At 33.4% G+C, this 24,672-nt stretch overlaps 1 protein-coding gene across 2 annotated transcripts in view; it reads right to left on the reverse strand.

The window, feature by feature from the left end:
- LOC145292343 (BICD family-like cargo adapter 1) overlaps positions 1-24,672 on the reverse strand; it is a 371,843-nt gene that overhangs the window by 124,795 nt on the left and 222,376 nt on the right. For both annotated transcript variants that reach the window (XM_080138677.1, XM_080138682.1), the window contains exons 2-3: positions 23,636-23,851; positions 13,330-13,443 (exon numbers count right to left, since the gene is read on the reverse strand). In XM_080138677.1, the coding sequence (XP_079994803.1) occupies positions 13,330-13,443; positions 23,636-23,851 (330 nt within the window). The remainder of the gene's footprint in view (positions 1-13,329; positions 13,444-23,635; positions 23,852-24,672) is intronic.

Consider the following 24,672-nt stretch of genomic DNA (forward strand, 5'->3'; position numbering starts at 1 on the left):
GGAACGATTTGAATTAAATGTTCTTTCATATTAATACTGTGATTTTGAGTTCTTTGTCAAGTGTCGTTATTTTCCGGAGATATTTCTATATTTTTATTTCATGTACGCGAAGATGTGATTTGGTGACATGTTTCTATTAATTAGCAATCTCGTTAAATTTAACTCTTGCGGATACCCTACTACTCTCGACTTCAAGAGATTTCTGCACCTGCAACCTCGGTCCTAAAAGTTGATAGATCCTGTTTATGAATTGGCGAACACCAACTCACACCCTTACAAGTTAGTGACTCCACGGCCAGTACCTAGAATTGGTAACTCCTTGATCCCTACAATTTTTACTTACTATGGTAATTTGGAGTCTTAACTCATTGTTCTAAAAGAGGTAACTTGTAGCAGTTAACAAACTATTTACTATAAGCGGATCAATGGCCGGTGCCAAAGTGATTCGGCCACACTGACCAATCGATTGGTAGGGCGCATTGATTTGAGCTGTCCTCTTAAGGACTATTTTTAGCCCTTTGGGATCTCAGCTGGGATCGCCAGAGAGACACCAGCAAGCGATCTATACAGACCTCTCTCACTCACCCCTCCCACTGCTACTTGTCAACGACTGTAATCTTATGGCAGACGACACCTTCAAACAGACATTTACACTTTCTTTCTTTCTCTCCAGTTTGAGATACAATCTCGCCTATTTTTAAATAAACCCTTTATTATTGTTTTGTTAAAAGCAATGTCGTTTGACCTTGTGTTTATTTAAGTAATATTAGGAGAGAAATGTACAACATTTCCCTCCTATAAACTATTTTACTAAAGTAGTTAACAAATCATTTTTTTCTTATAGTTACTTGAATGTTTTTAAGAAAAATTACAATATTATAGCATTTTACATTTTTAAAAATTAATGTTATAAAAGCTTGTTACATTAAATGAAGTTGTTAAAAAAAATTTTTTTTCTTACAATTCTTAGTAAAATAGAGTTACCTTCCTTAGAATAATGAGTTACAATTCCGAATTGGAATTGCCATTACTATTAATTGGTTATTTATTTAAATAAAAGAAATGCCACAGTGAAAAATATCAACACTTAAAATAAGTAATAAAAAAAAAAACGATGAACTAAATTGTTATAAAACTAAAGTTTACGGACCGTGCTGAAATAATAATATTATTTAGAAAACCATTTTTAACATGGGGAGGTGGCTTTACTGTTCTTTCACCTAATAATTTAAATAAAAGCTATCATGAAAATTGAATTTAACTTGAAAAGCCTATTAAAGTAATGTTTCAGTAAACATTATTAGATCCAAAGGCTGAAATAAAACCAGAAAAAAATTCATTTTTATTATTTTTTCATTAGACTAAATCTACAACATTCGAGGCCGCCGTGCTGCTTATAAAATTTAGTCTTTTTTACGCTCTTTCATTACAAAAAATATGGCGGCCAAACATAGTTCATGAAAGAGCGTAAAAAAGGTCAAATTTGGCCTTAAAAATGCCAATCTGTCAACCCTTAGAAAGGCCAAATTTTAAAAGCAATATGGCGGCCTCGAATGTCGCATATTTAGTCTAATAAAAATGATGAAAAAATAATAAAAAATGAATTATTTTCTGGTTTTATTTCAGCCTTTGGGTCTAATAGTGTGTTTTATATAAAAATAAAGGTAACCATGCAGAGAGTAATCCGTGATGAAATAATAACGTTATTTAAAAAGCCATTCTTAACATGGGAAGGGAAGGTGTTTTGTACCTATTCTGTACTTTACCTTACAATTGAATAAAAAAAAACCATAATAAAACTTTAATTAAACGTAGAAATACGATTTAAAAAATAGCGCGGATCACTCTCTGCATTAGCACCCAAATAAATAGTTTTTATAAGTTTTTGTCTGTCAAATAATTTATGCCGCTAAACTACACATTTACCAATGTTTCAATCTTTGTAACATTACTGGATGTAAATCGCTTCTAAAACTTTCAATCTGTGAAAAATTACTTTCTATTTGACAGTTAAAATGCTTCCAAACTCCTTTCAAATTTCAAAGGGTCAAAAAGTAATTAATTCGGCGCAACGTTTGGAAAAGTCATCTTTTTTATTTTCGTCTTTTTTTACATTTTTTCAGCAGATTATTGAACGGTGACTACTCTCACAGATTACATTTAAAAAAAAAATAATAATAATAATATTTAATATTTTTAGGGGGTGCTGCTCCGTTTCCATGACAACATAAAGTAAATCGATCCCCCATTTTCAAAGCAAGGACTTTTTTTCGGCTAAATTTTGCGAATTTAGCACCAAAAATGCTATTTTAGCCGTTTGCCTCTTCAAAAAGGCTAAACAAAAAAAAAAAAAAAAAAGAAAAAGAAAGAAACAAAAAAAAGAAGCTAAATCAGCGAAATTTGGTAAAAAAAAAAAAAAAAAAAAGTCGCTGCTTGTAATGGGGGGATCGATTTACTAGAACGTTGTATTAGAAACGGAGTACCCGTTTAAAAATGTTAATTATTTATTTATTTTTTTTTGTAATATTTTGATAATCTGGTAGATTAATGGCTATTCGATAATAATCTGCTAAAAAATAAATGTAAAAAAGACGAAAATAAAAAAAATTACAGAGAGGTAGGTACCATACGTGAACGTGCGCCATAAATTCTTTTATTTTCAACTAACAAAAATTTAAATGGCGGGCTTGTTTACGAAAACACCGAAGTGCATTCTGGTAGATTTAATTTCGTAATTAAATTATTTTTGTGTTTACGATTGTTAACATTTTGTTTTATTTCATGCTTTTGTATTTTTTGGATCAATAAATATTAAATTTATAGCAAATAACACACATGCATATTGCATAAGTGCTCACAGATTTTTTATTTTTAATATAGACAAGAGATGTAAGCGAAAAGCAAGCAAAATAGGAGATATTCAAACGGTCCCTATAGTAAAATTGAACCAGAAAAAATACCCACGGCGAGAAAAAGAATTGTTATAACAATTTAATTTGTATATGCGTTGAAAAATAAATGAGAATTTTATTTCCGGACAAAAAGTAGTATTTCACATAAACAGCGGATTTTATCCAACTTTTAGGCGTAAATACGGGGAAATACTTTGACGGTCTAGTTTCCAGATTTTTTTTTTTTTTTTTTTTTTTTAAAGTTTGAAAAAACAATAACGAAAAAAACAGTCAAAAGATTATCATTTTTTTTTCTTGCGAAGGTGGTTAAAAAGGAAAAAAAAATAATAATAAATACGTTCTTTTCTTTTTGTTGTTGTTGTGTGAAGAATTTGGCTTACCTGTCACCTCTATTTACGTTGGTCGGGTTAAATCACCTGTCTTTCTTTTTCTTTTTTCAAGTACAACAGTGACATAGTGGTCACACCCAGCCTAAACAAAGTAACAGTAACGACATTGGTCAACTTTTTCGCGAGTGAGTGCTACGTAAAAGTATATAGGTAGCATAGCTTTCCTTTGCCGTCTTCCTCCCCAGGTAACTTCACCTTCTTTTTGGGTGCTTTCTAAATATTTACCTTTTCTCTCTTAACAACTCTAGACAAACGACAAGATCGCGCGCGCACGAGCGAGAGAGAGAAAAGGTGCAAACAAAAGTTAAGGAATACGCCCCCCCCCCCGATATTTATTTCTTTTCGTTTGTATTATTTTCTATGCAATCTTTAATTACTTTTAGTGCTTTTACATAACGGCTCCCATGGCGGACGATATCAGCTCGATAAAAATCCAGTAATAAATTACAACAGCAACCACATAAAATAAAACGGAGGGAGGTGGGGGATGAGAAAGAACGAGAGGGGGGGGGCAAAACAACACATCTTATCTCTATTTATATAAAGTTAAGCATGTATATATATCCTGTATATATTTGTATGCACAAACTTCACTCCTAAACTAATTAACCGATCATTATGAATCTTGTAACACAGCTCTGCTCGGCGTAAAGAAGGGTAATGTGGGCTATATTAAGTTAAATTTAGTTTATGCAAAGAGCTGTGGATGGAAGTCCTTCGTGCAAATGTAGCTTCTTTTCTGATTTATGTGGAATTTTAAAGGTACATGCACTGCACTGCACTGCTGAAATAATAACGTTATTATTTAGAAAGCCATTCTTAATATGGGGAGGAGAGAGTGGTTTGTAACTATTCTGTACTTTCACCTAACAATTTAATAATAATAAAAAAAAGATATCGTAAAACTTGAATTTAACTTGAAAATATTATTTAAAAAAACTAGCGCGTACAATAAGTATTAGTGGAGCTTTCGCTCCACTATTTTTGGAGAATTTCCAGTTCTCACTCACACGACCAAAATTGGAGTTGGCCCCCATCACGCTCACCACATTAGACAGAATAGCTTAAAAAGATTAGAATCTCATTTTTGTTGAGGGGGTGGGGGTTAAATGTAGATATAATTTCTTTTTTAATTTGAAAAACTTCTAAATGTTTTTTTCTTTATGTATTGTATCCAAGATTTTGATAAATTCATTTATAATTTTCTCTTGTGCCAATTTTTTCCTATTTATCCGCCTCTGCCTTTACTGGCGGCGTCATTTTTACCCTTTTTTTATTTTATTTATTTATTTTATTTATTTATTTATTTTTTAAAGAAAATAACTATTTTAGAGATAGGTAAGCAGCCATTCGTTTTCAAATTCTCCATAAATTGAAAATTAATCTAATTCATTTCAAAATGAAATAAGCATTGGGTTTAAAGAATTTTCAAACTGAAAAAAAAAAAAAAAAAAAATCTATAAAACATTAATTATTTCAGGATATATATATGTGCAGTGACCAGACAATGGTTAGGGCCAGGTCGCCCCCCCCCCCCAAAAAAAAACTTAGCATTTTAATACTCAATTTTAAACTTTCTGAGATGTCATATAGATGTTTAGCAAATAGGTGCAAAAAAAAAAAAATTGTAAATTCTAAAAGGTTTGACAAGAGAATAGGCATAAGTTAACTAGAATATTTACTTTGTTTACCATAATTTACTAATAAAAAACGAAATTACACGAGACTTGGAGAATCAATGCTAAATCTGGGAATAGGATTCCTAACATGAGGATCATGTGACTCTTAGTCTTATGTTGCAAATAAACAACCCTTTAATAAATAAATACATTGTTTCGTTTTTTAGTGTAAAGGAAAGTAATTAAAAGTATTATTACAGAATCAGAAATAAGGCTCAAATGTTTTTGATACCGATTCCAATACCTGCAAAAAGTTCCAATTTTTCCAATTTCCGATTCTAACATCACACCTGCTGATGTTCTGGTGACTTTATCCGACTGTTTATTTCTACTTGTCTAGCCATTGAGCCAATCATCCCAGACACCATTTAACTCCACACTCCACTAAAAAATCTGAGGAGATTTATTGTTATTCAGATTCCAGGGAAAAGCACTTGGATTCCATATATTACATCCATTGCTCTTTCTACCTCTCATAAAATCTATTCTCTCTATTGTTCTAAACACTTTCCCACACCCAAGATTATTTGTTATCTCTACAAATCTAATTATCACACTATGTATGGAGTACTGCTGTCATATTTGAGTTGGTTAATCTGTGTCTCATTTGAATTTTTTTGTAAATTGCAGAAATGTATCTGTAATTTGATTGGCTTCACATTTTCTTCTTCACTGCAACCTTTCTCTTACAGACGTAACGTAGTTAGTCTCAGTCTTTTTTTTACAAATACTAGTATGACATGTGTTCCTCAGAATTGTATGATCTATTTCCTGCTTCCTTCCAGCTCGTTTGACTCATTGGTCTAGAGGTCTCCATCAATTTGCTGTTTTAATAGCTCATTGTAATACAGCTTCATATTCCAGTAGCTTCTTTCCAATGACTGCAAGGTTGTGGAATTCTCTTCCTGCTCACTGTGTTCCTTCTACCTACTGCCTTGGTCTTTTCAAGACTAAGGTCAATAGGCATCTCTTGTCTTTGCAATAATCAGCTTTTGTTCTCGTTAGCTCTTTACATCAAGTAGCTTCCTGCTTTGTCTTGATTGATTTCCATGAAATTTTTTTAAAAATTATATGACATGGTAAAATTGAATGTGAAATTAATTGCTTGCCATTTAATTGCAAATATAGAATAGGAATCCATTTAATTATAGTGAGCGTCAATGTCACGTTTATTTGACAGATGTAGTCAAGGTGATTGATGCCACTGATAGGACTGAGGATAATAACTATTTTCAACATAGAGGGAATATGAATTGGAACAAATACATTGAGGACTGCCAAGGCTGCTATAAAGAAGGTGGGTTTTCACTACCATGCTACACCTGGAAAGTATCCTGCATCTCTACAAAGCCACCATTCGTCCATGCATGGAACATTGCTGCCATATCTGGGATGCTACATCTGCCATTAGTCTCTCCGTTATAGGACAAGGTCCAAAAAAGAGTCTCCGACCTAATAGGTTTTGCACTATCAACCAAGCTCCAACCCCTGTCCCATCACTGCAAGGTTGCATCTCTGTACCTGTTTTACAATTATGGAATGGAATGTGCTCTGATAAACTCATTGCACTTATACCTCCTTGACGTACATACTCTTCTAGCAGAAAAAAATCCAATTCCTTCATTGTGGAAGCCCTTACATGCCAGAAAGTCTTCTACTCTAATAGTTTCTTTCTTCAGTTTACTAGACTTTGGAATTCCTTACCTATTTCCTGTATCCATGATTGTACTAACATGCAGAAGTTTAAATATAATGTGAACAGACATCTTGTTCATCTCTTCACATACTCCTCTGTAGATATAGTGCCAAATAGTAACCCCCTTACGGCCAAGTGACAATCTGCTATGTTTGGAGTGAGCAAGAATAATAATAATAAAAAAAAATAGAGGCCACCGCAAACATCATAGTCCTAAACAATATCATAAGCACCACTGTTTAAAACACTTATCCAAATTTTCAGTAAACACAGATATCTTTATTTACATAAAATTATGTCTCATATATGTTATGTTTATATATTTTATGTATAGGATTCACTCCTAAACTAATTAACTGAACATTATGAATTTGGAAACACAGCTGCTGGCGTACGGATGAATGATGTGAGCTATATTTAGTACAATTTAGTTTTAGGCAAAGATGCAAGGAAGGAGTTGAAGACTTTTGTAAAAATTTTGACCGTCCAATTTTGTAAAAATTTTAACAATAGATATTAGATATTTCAGTTTCTTTGGAATATTTTAAAAAGGTTTACAGGGAGCATAATATGGGCACATTTTCCATTTGATAATGCAAATATTTCAGATTTGCATTAAATTTTATCTGTACTCATCAAATATCAATTACGTACGATTAACTGAATTTCAATTTTTTCTTAAGACCCTTTATATTGTTTTTTTTACAAGGAAATCACCATTTATCAAGGCCCAAGGCCCACTCGAGGATAAAGGTTGATGAATGTGAGGTGGTAGTGTCGTAATCGTTAAATACGTAGATTGGGTAGAATTTGGATTTTTTAAGGGCTCAAAAAGAACTTGTTTGCATTGGACTGACTTGAAGGCTACCATATTGTAGTCGCCTGGGAAGCAGGCCAGTGGAACAGTGTTTCATAGGCAGGCAGTTCTAGGGAAGAAGCTTTGTTCATGGAATCTGAATTTAGATTTAGGCACAGATAGAAAGTGAGGGAAATTGTTGATAGTGGTTGTAACTAGTCAAGTGTTTTTTTTCGCAAAAGTTTGGCAAGGATGGACTATAGATTGGAACTCAGACGAGCACCCGCTATGAAAATAACGATAGAGCAGAAACAGGCCCACAACGTCTCTTCTGTGGGAAAGAGATTGCAGGGAAGAGAAAATTTCAAAGCTGTTTTTGAACTCTATCAAAGTAGGATAGGGAATGGTGAGCAGCTCCTGCCTAGATGTGTCAACAGTACTTCATTTTAGGATATACTTGGCTCTTATACAGATTGTATCGACAGTGAGATACGTATTGGAGTGGTAGAATGATCTTGGCAACTGATTTGATGTATGTGTGTTCCGTTTCGGATCAGGAGTGAAGGTCAATCTCCAAAACTTAGACGTTTTCTAGAATCAAAATGATGTAATGAATTTTTATAAAAATTGAAATACGGATTAGTAGCATTCTATCTTGAATTTAATATTTGTAAGGAGACATAAAAGTAGTGCAAAACTATTCTATTTGAGGAATTAAATGAAGATGCAGGGATCAAATAATTTGTTATCGCTTCTGGATATTTTGATTTTTGAAAGATCAACAGATACTTTCTATATAAGTATTTACAGAAAGCCAACTTTTTGCAATTCTTCAATAGTGTTATTAATAACTAGCGGGGGTACCCGGCGTTGCCCGAGTGTTTGTTTCCGGGACGAGGGAGGGGAGTTTTAAAAAATGTTATGGTAGGTAAGTAGGAAGGATCAAACCCGGAGTCATGAGTAAAAGTAGGAAAATAAAGTGAAAAAAAACAAAAAACATCTGCAACGTTAACAGTTCGGCCACCAAGAAAAGTCCATTCCAGTTGTTTAGGAAAAAAAAAAACAAAAAAAAACGACTACGGTAGGTCGGCGCGAACGTGAAAATATAATGTGAATTGTCCAGCACGCTAACCACTACGCCACAGAGCACTGCAGCTTAGCTTAGTGATTTTAAATAACTTCACATGAAAGAACTACGAAGCCAAACCGGTGTTCTCTTCTCAACTGTTCCTTGTGAACGATCCCCAAATGGTGTTAAGTGGTGGCAGGGGGAGGAGGAATTTATTAGAGATAAAATATTTTACCACTTCCATTGATCTTAACCGATTTTGGCCGTGACTTCTCAGCAGAAAAAGTATAGAAATCTAAGATTATCGAGGAATTTGAGAAATAATAAGCCTATAACACACCTCAGATATTGTTCTGCCGTTTGTGCATATTATATTTGCATGAAATATCTTGATTTTTAATCCTATTAATGTCAAAATCAGACGGGAAAAAATGAGTTCATTTTATTATATAGAGATAACAAAGCTGCTATTCATCCCCTTTTTAATGGTCTTTAGGTTATTTCATTTTCTAAGGATGAGGCTGATCTCTTTCCTCGACTTCTTGCTGACAATTCTTCTCTTGATGATTCTTGGGTTGTTCTTCTGAAGTTTCCTTTGAAAACTTTTGATTCTGTAATTATTAATCAAAAGTTGGTTGCTAGGGTTCTTTCTGATCTTGACCAGTCTAAAGCTTCCGGTTCTGGTTCAGTTCCTGTTATTGTTCTCAAACTTTGTGCTCCTGAACTTTCTTCAATCCTCTCGAAATTATTCAGTCTGTTTGTCTAAGTCCTTTTTCCCTTCTTGTTGGAAAGAGTCTTGTGTTGTCCCTATCTTTAAAAATGCTGGTGACTCACTTAAATATCGTCCTATTAGTTTTCTCTCTGGTATTAGCAAATTTTTTAAAAGGTAAGTCAACAGCAGACTTGTTCATTTTCTGGAAGGTTTGGACTTCTCTAGTGATGTTCAGTATGGCTTTTATGGTTTTCGTTCAACTACTGATTTTTTAACTGTTGTAACTGAGCAGAGCTGTCGGCTTATGGATAATTCAAGAGAAGGGTAGGGCCATTGCACTTAACATTTCGAAGGTGTTTAACAGAGTCTGGCATTCTGGTCTTCTACATAAACTTCAGAGTTATGGTATTGGTGGTAAAGTTCTTGACATGATTAGGTCTTTTCTCTCTAATTGGAGTTTACAAGTAATTCTGGATGGTATCTCTTCATTCTTGTTTCCTATCAATGCCAGTGTTCTTCAGAGTTCTTTTCTAGGCTCAACACTTTCTTCTCTCTATCAATGATATTTCAGATAATACTGTTCAGAAAATTGATATCTATAATAATAAAAATTAATATCTATACTGACGATACCACTGATGTTGCTTCTCGCCCATCTCCCTTGGATCAGTTGAAATATGCAGCTAATCTAGAGGTTGACCTGCATTCAGTCATAAATTGAAGGTACGAAATGGTTTGTTTCGTTAAATCTTGTTACGATTCAACTTGTGCTTTTAAATAGTGTCCGTTTTCTTCCTGAAATTCTCATGAATGACTTTGTTCTTGATGAGAAATCGACTCTGAAACATCTTGGTCTTTTTTTTTTACAAGCGAGAGAGAGAGAGAGAGAGAGAGAGAGAGAGAGAGAGAGAGAGAGAGAGAGAGAGAGAGAGAGAGAGAGAGAGTTGAGACAAATAAATTTATAGCATTCTTATTGCAGTTCCAAGAATTTAGGATCAACAATGATCAAACTTGAATTCTTGGAACTGAAATAATAATAATAATAATAATAATAGTAATGTTATGAATTTATTTCTCAACTCTCTCTCTCTCTCTCCACACACACACACACACACACACACACACATATATATATATATATATATATATATATATATATATATATATATATATATATATATATATTTATATATATATATATATATGAGAAAGAGAAATAAAGACAGAGATAGAGAAGTTTAAAAATACTTTTTTTTAAACTGGTCTATTTTATTATTAATGCCACCCCATCCTATAAAATTGCTAATATACTTTGTGTTGTATTCTTTCAAAATTGTATTTTCTCTGAGAAATACATCAATGTGATTGTTAACATTTAAAATAAAATCTTAATCAATTTTGTTTGTATTCTATTTTTTAATGTTGACGTGGACGACTTACGAAAGAGAGAGAGAGAGAGAGAGAGAGAGAGAGAGAGAGAGAGAGAGAGAGAGAGAGATTTTGTCATCGTAATAAGTATAGAAGAATGTTTAATGTCTATGTCAAGCAGATTTAATGGCGTCAAAATGACACAACCGGTTTATGTACACTTTGTTTTGTTTGTCATAGCACCAAAAGAACATCATGTTTAACAAAAAATGAGAAGTGCTTGCAATGTAAAAAAAACTCTAATTTTTGGTACTGACCTTTCCTAGTTTTATTTTATTTATTTATTTTTTTTTTGTAAATGAGACAAAGAAAAATTAAAATAGAAAGACAAGCAATGCTTATGTATACTGAACACTTTCTTATTACTGCCAGACAAAATTAAAAGTCCACAACATGAATGCTTTGAAACATTGTACCAAAAAGAAGAAAGGAGACATAAAAAAAAAACAGTGGGATGAATATAACTCCATTTAAAATAACTGACAAAGTCTTCGTTGTTATGTAAATCAACCACCCCCACAAGAATTGACTAAGCCAATGCCATATGAACAAGCAGATCTACTCAAAAGAAAAAGGCAGTCTCTCTGCAACTTCAGTTGCTTTGAGACTCTGAGCTGCTAAATACTAGTCTAGAACCCATTCTTGACAATCAATCTGGACCATTTTGATGGCTTTTTATCTGCTGGGCTGAGGTATTCGTTTTGGGTAGTCCTAGGAGGTTAACCCTTAACCCTCCCAGACATTGCTCTCCTTCTTTGGGGAAGAGTTAAATTATTGCTAACAGCTTGAAGTGCCATAGCTGGAGAATGCTGACAGGGCTGCCCAGGCAATTTTTAATAGGGTGGGGTGCTTCTCCTTTAAGGGCACTGGCTTGATTCTTCCCATCTTGTGTCACATTTTCCTGTGATGAGAAGGGAGTAAATACCGGCACTCCTTCCATATGACAAGCATACTAGTTTAGTATACATCCTTGATAATCAGCCCAACAAAGATTGAGTCATTTTCTGTTAAGATGAGGTAGTCTTGTGCAGTTCTAAGCGACTCAACCTGGCAGACTTTACCTTCTTGCAGGATTAGTTTATTTCTAATTGCCTGTGACTGGCTGTTTGAAGTTTCTAAATCTAAATGACTCTGGCAATCAATACTTGTTAATTGAATTATCTCCTCTTTGCAGATTGGCTGTTTGGGGTTTCTAAAGCTAGATGGCTCTGGAAGTCAATTTGCATAGGATATAACCTCATCTATAATATAAATCTCACCTGTCTGTTTAAATGTATGTATGTATGAATGTATGTATGTATGTTTGTATATCTTGCAAAAACTTTCGACAGAGGTGACAAATTTTCACAAGATCAGTATCATTTTGAAGCTTGACCCTTGAATTCTTTCTTAGAACTGCACGCCTGTGGAATTGTCTTCCTTTTTCCTGCTTTCCAGCTGACTACAATATGGTTGTCTTCAAGTCCAACGTAAACAAGTTCTTGATGAGCCGTTCCACTTAAGTTAACAAATTTACCGAATTTCTATTACTAACGATTACTATATTGCCCAATTGACACTCTTAACCCTTATCCTCGAGTGGTCTCTGGGCCTTGATAAGTGGTTATGCCTATGTAAAAAAAAAAAAAAAAATTGAAAAATTGACCCAAAACATTCATTCCTTCATCTTCAACTGGGCAATTTTCTACAGGGAGGGTCGTTTTTTTTGCTGACATTTTTTGCAAGTCATTCAATCCTCACATCCATGATGTCACATAAAAGGCGTTATTTCGACCTTCCGTGACGTTACAACCACTGTAGGCACATCGGTAAGACCATTGGTTTTTTTTTCACCTTTTTTTCCTCTGGCGCGTTACGGATTTGAGCCTGCTTACTACTCCTATTTTTTTTTTTTTTTGTGCACACACATAGATAACATCGATACACTATAGACATAGAGTCAACTTCTTTACTCAAACACATAACGAACTATAAACATTTACCAACATGAAAGTAACTTTTATATTCTTATTTCTTATATAAAAATTTTTTTCTTATAAATTTTCATATTTCTCTATTTTTAATTTACAAAACTCTTTTTATGTTTTAGGTAGCACTTACTAACTGGTGACCCTTTTATTTTCTTAATGCTTTATTTTATTTTATTTTATTTTATTATGCATGCATGTTCCATATAGATATACTTTATTTTATTCCTTTGCAAAAACATAACTTTTATACTCTGTGCCTAAATCAAAACGTGGATTCCATGAACAAAGCTTCTTTCTTAGAACTGCACGCCTGTGGAACTCTGTTCCGTCTGCCTGCTTCCCACCTGACTACAACTTGGATGTCTTCAAGTCCAACGTTAACAAATTCCTAATGAACCACCCCCTTAAGTAAACACTTCATCAAATCTCCACACTAACGTAATGTACTTGCAATAACCCTTATCCCTGAGTGGCTTGCGGGCCTTGATAAGTGGTGATCACTGTGTAAAAAAACCAAAAAAAAACAATATATATTAAAAGTCAGTGTGATTTCTGTCTATACACAAAAATGTTCCGATGGCATCTACCAAGGCCAGGGACTATGCCACAGAGCTAAGCAAAGCCTTTTAATAACAATGATTCCAATCACTCTTCCTTTCTCACAAAATAGAAACTTACTTTTGAATGAAGAGCCTCCAACTGGTCTATGTGGTCATGCATTGAAGACCTCAGGGAAGCCTGCGTTCTTAAGCCTTCAACTTCAGATACCAATTGTCCTTCCATCTCAGCAGCCTGGAAAGAAAAGCAAAACAACAGTTCAATATACATCTTCATTAATTCTTATATAATTAATAGCGTTAGGGACGATTAACTGGAATCAGAATTGGAAATTAGAAAAAATCAGAACATTTGCGGGTATCGGAATCAGAAAAATTTGTGCCTATTTTCCGATGCCAAAAACGATTTTTTTAATTGCCTTTTTTATTTGATTTTATTTGAAGCAAAATCTTCTACTGCTGGTAATAATGATAAAATGATAAATATTTATTGATTTTAAACTATCAATAAAACTAAAATCTATAGATCAATCTCCCCACAAGTGTATTTTGATGTTTCAGAAAATATCTGCACATTTAACATGTGTTTTTATGGTAATCGCTAAAAAACAATAGTTCTATAGTTAAATGTTTAGAGATTTATAGAAATTGGAATCGGTAATCGTATCAGAATCGGGAATTTAGTACGGAATCGGTAATTGTATCAGAATCAGTGAAAATATTAGAATCGTCCCATCACTAATGCGTAACAAAAAACTGTTTCTTTCATTCTTATTGTTGCTTTTTATCGTAATCCTTTTTGTACTAATGTGTCACTGGTTATTAAGAGTCAAAAGCTATTCCAGAATAAGGGTTAATGAGATTATCAATTAAATGTAGAAGAATACTATGAGAGGATTGAAAACAATGGGTGAAAAGGGGCAAGATTTGATTACTTGAAATATTTGTTGACTTTGGACTTTAACACGTTGTAGCAAGCAAGAAAGTAGTCCTATGGTATTGTGTTCCACAGATGGGAAGTTCTTGGAAAGAAATTTTGTTCATAGAAGTTCTGTTTGGTTTTAGGCACACAGAAAGAAAGCAAAGTTCTTCACAGTGATAGTAGCTTGACAGGTACTTGCTGTGAAGTTTTTTTTTTATAGGGGCTGGGATCAGAGATTGTAGCTCAATCAAGCTCCTATCATGAAAATAATGATAGAGCACAGACACTAGCTTTAATGTTAGCCAACACGTTGTAGCCTTATTTGCAAAGTAGACAAAGAATAGGAAAGAACTTTAACTCGCTTTTTTGCGTTGTGACACCCCTATTTATTTTCTCATTCTCTTACAGCGCATGACTTCTCATTATGGCTCTAATGTGATCGTCTCTTTTGTAGCATTTCTTTCTCCCTATCGGTGACGTCATTTCGCATTTCATATGCATTTGCATATGCAAGTCCACACCTTGTTACATGACAACATCTCTTTTGTGAGAATTAGACTGTAAGGAAGAGAAGAGATCGTTGCTCACTAGATTGTAAAGTCGGTTTTGCAGTCAGTCAAAACAAGAAAGAGTGTTCTGATCTGCACCACCCCAGATGTAGTAACAGTACTCCATCAGGATGAATATGACTCATGCAGGTAGAGGATTGCCTCAGGAGTTATGTACTTTCTGCATTTCTAGAAGGATCCAACCATTTATCCAGTGACAAATTTCATGTAAGGCTTCTGGTGCTTCTTCATTATTAGTGCAGAATTCTAAAATCGAAATTTAAGTAAAATCTATGGTATTTTGTTAATTTTCATGCCACAATAATGAATATATCCAAAAAATTACAAAAAAAAAAAACCCCAATAAAGTAGATAATTAATCATTAATAAAAACACTTTTCAAAGACAATTAGCGAACACTGAGTTTTGCTAAATCGACCTAAGATTTCAGAAAAATAATTACCCACCTTATTACGAGTCTAACTCTCTAGTTTCTTTTCCTTTTTTTTTTTTTAGCAAAACTCAATTTTCATTAATTGTCTTTGAAAACAGTTTTCCTTAATAATTAATTTTCTACCTTATCATTTTTTTTTGTAAATTTTTGGATATCATCACTGTGACATGACAATTAAGTAGATAGTATTGGTTATTACTTGAAATTCAATATTTTGATTCATGAATTTTGCTCTAATAACGAAGAAGCACCAGGCTTCCATTTTAGGCGTGGAGTGAAAGTCAGTCCTAAGGGGTTATCAAAGCGAGGGGGGTTTCCTGAAGGAGAGAGCCATTCATTTAAAATTTATGAGATGAATAACTCTAATCAATTAATGAAGTGGGGAAAGTCGGCTAATAGCTATAAAGATTATAAATGCTGCTGTGATGAATATTCTAGTCACTTAATTGAAGCAAAAAGCAATCTGGAACAGACGCATGCTGTTTCACCTTATATACCTAAACATGAAAACTGGTAGCACGAATTTGTTTGGGGCTTAATGTAAAAATGGAGATGAACGAGAGAAAAGGGCAGAGAGGAGGAGGAGCAAGAGGAACAGTAATACAAACAAGTGGAAAGGATAAAAAAAAAAAAATGGCTAATTACATTATATTGTCTTCTTGCCGGAGAATAGTAAGTGATTACTAGGGCTATGACAAGAGAATATTTTTATCAATTTGACTTTCGAGTATACATCCAACACAGACGCAGTTAATCAACCGAGAACCACACCACTCTATATAAAAGCATATAAGATATCAACGGATACACACTCGAGAGTCAAAACAATGAAAAGAATATACTGTTGTCCTAGTCCTAGTGATTACTAACATTTTTTTTTAACTGTTAGGTACAACCTAAAAAATAATAGAATTATTTCATTTCGAGCAAAGTAAGAGAGAGTTATCGCCCTTGAAGAAAGCAGCTCTACTATGACAGTTTGAGAGGTAAACAAAATATGGTTTGCATCACAGATTTTAATCATCACGCATCCAACAACCTCTACTTTACAATTTATCTGTAAATTGGTGGATAAATCTGTTAAAGATTATACTTTGTCCTCTTCGCATTCATTTAGTTGGTATTAAACTGATAATGTGTATTATTAGATGTAACAACTTTTGGCAACTTTTTTGGTTCTCAGTTAGGACTTTTAGAGAGTGCATGGCAGGGGCAAACAAATGCAATATGAGGACCAAATCGAGAATCAATAAATGTGTTGTTTTTTTTTTTTTTACTTTTTAAAATAGATTTAAGAAAATTATAATGACACAAAATGCAGGTTTTGTAAACACAAATTAGAGACTTTTTAAAATTTTTATTTTGCAACAAGCCAAAATTTTTAAATTTTCCAATGCATGTTTTTTTTTTTATGTTGAGAAAGTTTTTGTTACACATTTATTGAATTAAAATAAATATAAGAAACTTATAACATAAAACAGAATTGTCTGCTCCTAATGTACGCTTGTCTGTCCCTGTCCAGCATCTTTTATCAATCAATATTTTTAACAAATATTTTATTTTGCAAATATTAAGTCAGTGCATAAGTTTTTGCTGATTTAATACACGTCTAAAATAAACTAGTAGTAAGCCATTAATACTTTAGCAAGAGTAGTACCATCAGCCATTATTAAAAATTGACTGATTCAGTCAATATCAAATTTTGCAGTTATAAAAGTTCTTTGATGGTTATGTAGGTAAATGAGGTATTTGTTAATTGAACTATGCATTATTATATACTAGCAGGATCCATAGAAATTCCACGAATGAGAAATATATTTAATCAAAAAATATATTTTAAGCTGATGTTTTGCTGGATAGCGCAAAGAAATTTGTTTTTTGGACAGAAAAACCAATCACATAACAAATATGAGTTTATTAACATTTCTATGAAAATAGTGTCCATTGTATTTTAAATATAGAACTTACCCAAATGAGGTAGCATAATAATTACTAATAAATACTCAGAAAGTAATATTGTGCTATATAGTTCAATACAAATAATAAAATCACACTGTAAGAGATAATCTTCAATTTACTCCTTCATTCCAGCACCTATTGGCAGACAATGTTCTTCTTATTTTTAGCCCTGTCTCTTTTGAATGCTCCCTTTTTTACATAACATTTTGTTAATTTCTTTCTTCAGTGATGAACCGCTGAACATGCTGGAATTACCAGGAGTTTCTTTCTCACACCATTACAACAATGATCATCTATTATTATAATGATATTCAAAAAAGAGGTTACATCAAAGGGAGTTCACTCTCATATTCTTGTCCAAGATTGCCAGATTGGCCTTTTTAAAGCCAAATTTAGCGAATTTGGCCATTTTTTATTTATTTATTTTTTTCAACCAGTTTGGCCTAAAAAAAATTGTATTTGCCTTTTTCCAAAGCGTAATGTATTAACTAACTTAGAAACAAGCAAGATATTATATAAATAAATTTTAGTGCACACACTAATGAGACATAATCTTTGACAACATCTAAATTTATGAATACTCTTTTGTATAATCCATTTGTCATTCAATTGTTTTGCCTCAGGATTTTTCCTTTGGTCCCAGATGTGGACCCAAAGTTGGGACCATGGAAGGAACACACAGGACATTGATTAGGTATAAGAAAGCTATATTAACTGAAAAGTTTACAAGGATAGGATAAAGGGTAAGCGGAGCTTTGGTGGTATCTAATATGGGTAGTCATACATGCTGCACACTACTAGTACTCCTGCTGATTCTATGGTATTATGATACTTCCCCTTGCGAATGTTATCTCACATCGTAATATAGTACTGGAAGAGTCCATGATGCAGGTAAGTTTCGGTTTCATAACAATCTCCAAAGAGTCTAGGTCATTGTTGAGGTGACATTCTCTGTTGGATGAGGTATGATCTGTTGCAATTCTAAGAGATTCACCCTCCCAGACATTATCTTCTCACTTATTGCTAATTACCAGAGGTGTCCCTACTAAGCAATGCTGATGGAGTTGCACAGGCATGTTTTTCAGGCCAAAGAGCTCTTCTTCGAAGGTGTTGGCTTTTCAAATCCTACTTTCCCAACCTTAGAGGGAGATAAACATCCACACCGTCAAGTTTCTTCTTCAATTTTTTGATTAAAAGTTCAAGTTCTATGTCTGTATGCAAGAACTGACATAACAATGGCTTCAAAGAAGTCCATTTTCATCTTAGAAGTGAGATTTGACTTCCAGATTGCTTTCATCTTGTTGAGTCTGAACTTTGCTGATTCACTCATTTAATTCACTCTCTGTGTAATAGAGTGCAGATGCACGCATGCCAATGCCAAGCAGTGTGTGAAGAAAAAGACAGACGATCACTTTAGCACGTTCATGAGCACATTTGAAATAATGTTTAAGAGGACAGATATCAGAGAGAAGGAGCATGATCACGATTTATTCGGGAAAGAACCCTGAAATAAATATCATAGTTAGGAGGTGAGTTATTACTTATTCTATGTTCCTTGTGGCGCACTCTGCTATAAACGTGTTGGGTCTACATGCATAAATGTGTGTAACATTACATCTGTGCAACATTTTTTGGTAGCTTTTATGGCCAAGATAAGTAAACTTACTAACATTTTTGAAGGCAAGTTCCATTTAGGGGAAGGATATTTCCATGTTGATTCAGGAGAATGTGCTTCATTTGTTACACACCTGAGGTGGCCCTACTGGGGAATACCATTGGGGCTGCCCAGGAATTTGTTGTAGGCCAGAGTACTTTTTCTCTAGGACGATGGATTTTCAAACCTCACTTTCCCGACCTTGTGTCACATTTTCTGCCACTCGAGAGACATAAATAGAATATAACTAGTGCTTAATTTTATCTCAGTCATTTTGTTTGGATAAGTAGTGACAGTGCACTAGGATTTGTGAACATGATTTTTCGTTTACTTTTGTCTCCATGACTTTGCTCTGGTCAGCAAGATCTATTTAGTCACAACTATAACTTTGTTAGTAATGTTTCTCAGTGCTTTTGTTCTCCTGTCTTAATTTTGTTTGTAAAACCTTTTCATAATGATTGTTCTGCAAAGTTCTTGCAACCGACATCTATAGGTTCGTGCCATATGCTCCATGCATTTCAATAGCTGTAAACATGTGCAATGTTGCATGTTTGATGGAATGCATAAATACATGCTGTGGACGCCAGACATGCAATGGGAGACATATTTAGTTAAGAGAAAGGGACACACAAGAAATAGGGTAGTATCTAATACAATAGAACCCCGGGATACGGTGGCACTAGGATATTTTTTCAGGTTACGATATTGAATACAATGTTTTTCCGGCCCCTGGTTACGGTACTTACCCCACCTTATAGTGTTATTTATAATGTTATTTTATTATATACATGTGTATTATATACTGTACTTTATTTTGTTACTAATTTTTTATGCCGTATTCCGGGGTTCTATTGCAATATGTCCTTGTGTTGGGTTTCGGTATATAGTCAGTCACACATGCTAATTGGTGACCCTTATTTTTTCCTCAATTTTTCATTTCTTTCGACTTTAAGATTCATGCTCATCTTTTTTAAAATCCTCCATTTCTTTGACATTTATGACTACATTTTATCATTTTATATTAATTGCTGGCATGGTGCTTGGGAAGAGGAATAGAAAGTGGAGGGGTTTGTAACTCTCGCTTCCAGGAGAGAGTTAATCAGGAGAAATAATGCAAACTTGTTAAGGATTTTATATAGCGTCCACTTCACATACGAACAGAACATGGTAGAACTCGCAGGCTTTTTTCTTCAATCTTTTATTTCTTTGCATAGTATCAAGTTCAGTTGAATTCGTATTGGTATCAAATGAATCTCCTAGACTTACTGTCTACACAAAATATGAAGAAAATAAATTGTAAAACATAATTTTGGCATGAAAAACTAAATAGGATGCTTTTTTCGTTTTTTGATTACCCTGTATATTTAAAGAGTGTTAATCAAGGGAAATAATGCAAACGTTAAAGATTTTACATAACGTCCAATTTAACATATATGACCGCACATGCTTAATGATGGCCTTTATTTTCCCTCGATATTTTATTTCTTTCCACTTTAAGATTCATGCACATCTGTTTAATATCCTTCATTTTCTTCCTTTGCCATTTAAAACCATATTTTATCATTTAATATTGTCAACATGGTTCTTAGTAAGGATTGGTTGGTTGGTTGTTTTTGTTTTACGACATATCAACCATTTTCAGGTTATTTAATGCCGAATCCAAAGATTTTGAAGAAAATTTTTTTAATAGAATATATTTGTTGTTTTCGAATCGGTTTCTATTTAACCCATAGTTGGGACCTTAACAGGTACTACCACTCCGGGTCAGAGTGGACCTGGGAGCAATGGTAATTAAAGGGTGGCTCCACACTCCCCAAAGCCCGCAAGCTGGGGCCTCACCACTGGATATAGTTTAAGGTCATATCCAGGACCTCTTAGTAAGGAGAGTAGAAAGTGGACCTCATAAATACAGTAAAGTAAGAAAGTACAATTGTAACAGAGCGCGTATAAGCACATGAGAAAAATATCAGCAGCAGCTGTAAGATAGTTGGCTTGTGAGGATATTAGTAGCAGTAGCCAAAAAATGCACATATGCAAATTAGGAAGTGTGCGCTTGCTGGTGTGACAAGAAAAAAGGAAAAAAAAGGAGACACCACATGGTCGGGAGAAGAAAAAGTTCAGTTGCAAAAAAGATGGGCATGTAAAGTCGAAGATGAGAAATAGCTGTTTACAACTGGTGTGTAACGGAGCAGAAAGAAAAAAAAATGCGTGCTAGGTGAAATGGACATCTAGCTCCGCAGTAACAGTGAGAGACTTTTAAGCTGGTGTTGTCGAGATGGAGAGAAGGAAAAACGGTAATAAACAACTTGTGCTAAAAAAGAAAGAAATGCAGATTCGGATTTATTTATATTTTTGTTTGTCCCTTTTTTTTATAATGCCGGACGGGGTGGGGGTCCAAGAGAGGTTTGAACTATAACAAACACGGTTAGAGCGTAACACCCACGTCACACAGCCTTGTAACTCATGCTTTGCTAATTTCGTCCTTTAATCTTCACAGTCCATAAGCTATGTTTCTGACAAAGAGGAAAAAGTGTTATTTTCTGGATTGGAATCTATTCAGCTAACATTTATCGTTAGATAGCCTTTGACCTTGAAGTGAGATTTAAAAAAAATCCTTACATCAAGTGGCTTAATGCTTTGTTTGAAGCAATTTTCATAAAAAATTTCCATGTTGTTTGAGAGATAACACAACTAACAACCCCTGGCGGAAATATTGGTCAACAAGGGCAGTACATGCAGACCATCGAATATTTTATCAATCAAGTACGTTTTTTTTTTTAAGAAAATCAAATTTTACGATTTTTAATAAATAAATAAATTGACTTCTTTTAATAAAGAGAATGTGGAAAACACTAGTTTTTTTTTGTTCGTCTGAAAACAGACTTTAATAAGCGAAGTACTTTTTTTTTTTTTTTTTGAAGAAAAACAAATTTTACGATTTTTAGGGATAATAAATAAATAAATTGACTTCTTTTAATAAAGAATGTGTCTTTTAATAAAGATAATGCGGAGGGCAGACCATCGACTATTTTTATTTATTTATTTATTTTTTTTGAATGTCGAAAACCCTTTTTGGGTTTGTATTACTGTACACATAGATTCGAAAAAGTTGTCAAAAAACAAATATATAATAAATAAATGTTATCAAAGGCAAGATAAGTTACTTTTCTACCTAACTGGATAATTTTCTAGCGTTTTTATTTAATGTAACATGTTTATTCAGCTCGAAAAACATACAGTGTTTACCGATGTATTGGAAAATTTAAAATGGCGCCCGACTCTCTTTCATACGGTAAGTTTGGGAAAAGGGGTTATAAATAAAAAAAAACTAGACAAAATACTGTTAGAAAGTCGCTCAATATGTTACCGTGACATGGGCTGACATGTATTCGGTGGGGGTTTTAACAGTATTTTGTATATTTTTTTTATTTTTAACTCATTTCCCTAAACATACCGTGTTCAACAGAGAAGCTGGCGCCATTTTAAATTTTCCAATACATCGGTAAATACTGTATGTATTTCGAACTGAATAAACATGTTACATTGAATAAAAACACTAAAAAATTATTCAGTTAAGCAGAAAAGTAACTTATCTTGCCTTTGATAACATTTATTTGTTTTTTGACAACTTTTTCAAATCTATGTGTACAGTAATACAAACCCAAAGACACCTTCTCTTTATTAGAAGAAGTCAATTTATTTATTTATTATCCTTAGAAATCGTAAAAATTGATTTTCTTCAAAAAAAATATAAATAAATGAAAGTACTTGATTGATAAAATATTCGATGGTCTGCATGTACTGCCCTTGTTGACCAATATTTCCGCCAGGGGTCGTTAGTTGCGTTATCTCTCAAACAACATGGCGCGTTGCTTTTTCTTCGATGAATCTTCCGATAATATTTGATTTTCTTAAATAAAAAAAACTACTTGATCGATTTACGTGATTTTTGGAATATGACATTTTCATGCAGTGACAAGTACATACATTATAAAGATTTTTTTTTCAGATTTTTATTGTATAAAAGATTTGTTGTAGCCCATTTATAGACTTGCACCGGTTTTCATTCAAAAAAAATATTTTGTTTTAAACATTTGTTGATAAAATAATGTTATATGTTTTTCTTAAAAAAAAAAAAATACTTCTTCCATATAAATAAACTTACGGTAAGTCTTATCTTCTTATGTTAAAGTTTTGTTTTCAGTGTTTTGAATTTATTGTCTAGCAGTGTTTGCATTGGATGGTTTCGACAATTTTTCCGGCTACTTACCGTAAACTGCCAGAAAATACGGACACAACCTTGGGTCAGTACCACAATGTACATATTTAATTTGATTATATATATATATATATATATATATATATATATATATATATATATATATATATATATATATATATATAGTGTGTGTGTGTGTTTGTCTAGCGGCACTGGAGTTGTGATACAACAAAACAGGACTGTATGTCGATGACTACAAATATTTTAAGTCTTTTAAATCTTTGGGTAGAGCAGTGTCTTAAGTAATCTCGTCTACTTAATTGACTGAAAAAATGCGACGCTCGCTCTTTGTTTATAAACAAAGCGGTAGAACACTGTAAAAGTAGTGGACGGATGTCTGTTTAAATAGACATTTGGCAAGATTATTTACAGGCGCCGCCCGCTCCCGTGGGTCGATCGATCGGTAGAACTGCTGACTGTCAACGCGATGGTCCAATCCTCGGCTTGGGAGAGGTGCTAGTCTAGCGGCACTGATGAGTTGTGATACAACGAAACAGGACTGTATGTCGATGACTACAAATATATATATGAGAGAGAGAGAAAGAGAGAGAGAGAGAGAGAGAGAGAGAGAGAGAGAGAGAGAGAGAGAGAGAGGGGGGTGTAGGGCTAACCTTTTGTACTTGGTCTGTCAGCCGTTCATTTTGTTGTGTTAGTTCACGGATCATGTTCATTTTGTCTTTGTCTCCTGCTGTCAACTGCTGTTGCTGTTCGTGTAACTCCTGTCGAAGTTGGCTGACGTCATCCTGAAGTTCCTTGACTGTATTTTCATATTCTGCTTCCAGCGATTCAAGCCGTAACCGCAAGGCATGCCGTTCTTGTTCTAATTCCTGTCCAAGGAAAGAAAACAGATAATGAATAAATTTCCCAATAATATACTTCCATATGTACACAAAATATTTTGTATTTATTTGAGATAAAATAAAAAACAAATATTATCTTCATTATATAAAATATTTTGAGTATTTTTATCAATAGCCAACAGCACAAGAAAGATATGAAAAAAAAAATACAATACATTAATATTACCAAAGGCAAGATAAGTTAATTTTACCTACCTGGGTAATTGTTTTTATGTTTTAACTTATTTTTTTACTGGTAGAAACACATCCAATAAATGTAACCAATCATGTGAAATACCAGTATTTTGTTTAATTTTCGATTTTGAGCGAATATCGAGGCTCGACATGGCTTTAATAAAACCAACATTATTTTTCCCATTCTAACTCAACAGACTTGACACTATTTTTGTTTTCAAGTAAAAAAAAAACGCTTTAAAATAAGTAAAAACACAAAAAAAACTTATCCAGATGAGTAGAAGAGTAATTTATATTGCTTTTCGTAACATTCATTTATTGTATATTTATTTTTCAACCCTTTTTTTTTGTTGACTATTGTTGAAAATTTAACATCAACAAAAGCAAGCAATATTTAACACGAGTCATATTACAATATTTACATATTTTATTTTTCTTCTGCTAAACTGGAGTTTTCATTAGATTTTTCCATCCAGATTTGTTTGCAAAAATCATACTCTGACCAGTGAGAATTATCAGATTGGATAGAATATGTAATCGATGAAATATATTGGAATTTCTTTTTCATCTAAAGAACACAGAGAGAAAATTTCTATATTTCACTGGTGAGGTTG

The sequence above is a fragment of the Euprymna scolopes genome, chromosome 2 (genome assembly GCF_053919585.1).
Source record: "Euprymna scolopes isolate OS-2025 chromosome 2, ASM5391958v1, whole genome shotgun sequence".
NCBI classification, from domain to species: Eukaryota; Metazoa; Mollusca; class Cephalopoda; order Sepiida; family Sepiolidae; genus Euprymna; species Euprymna scolopes.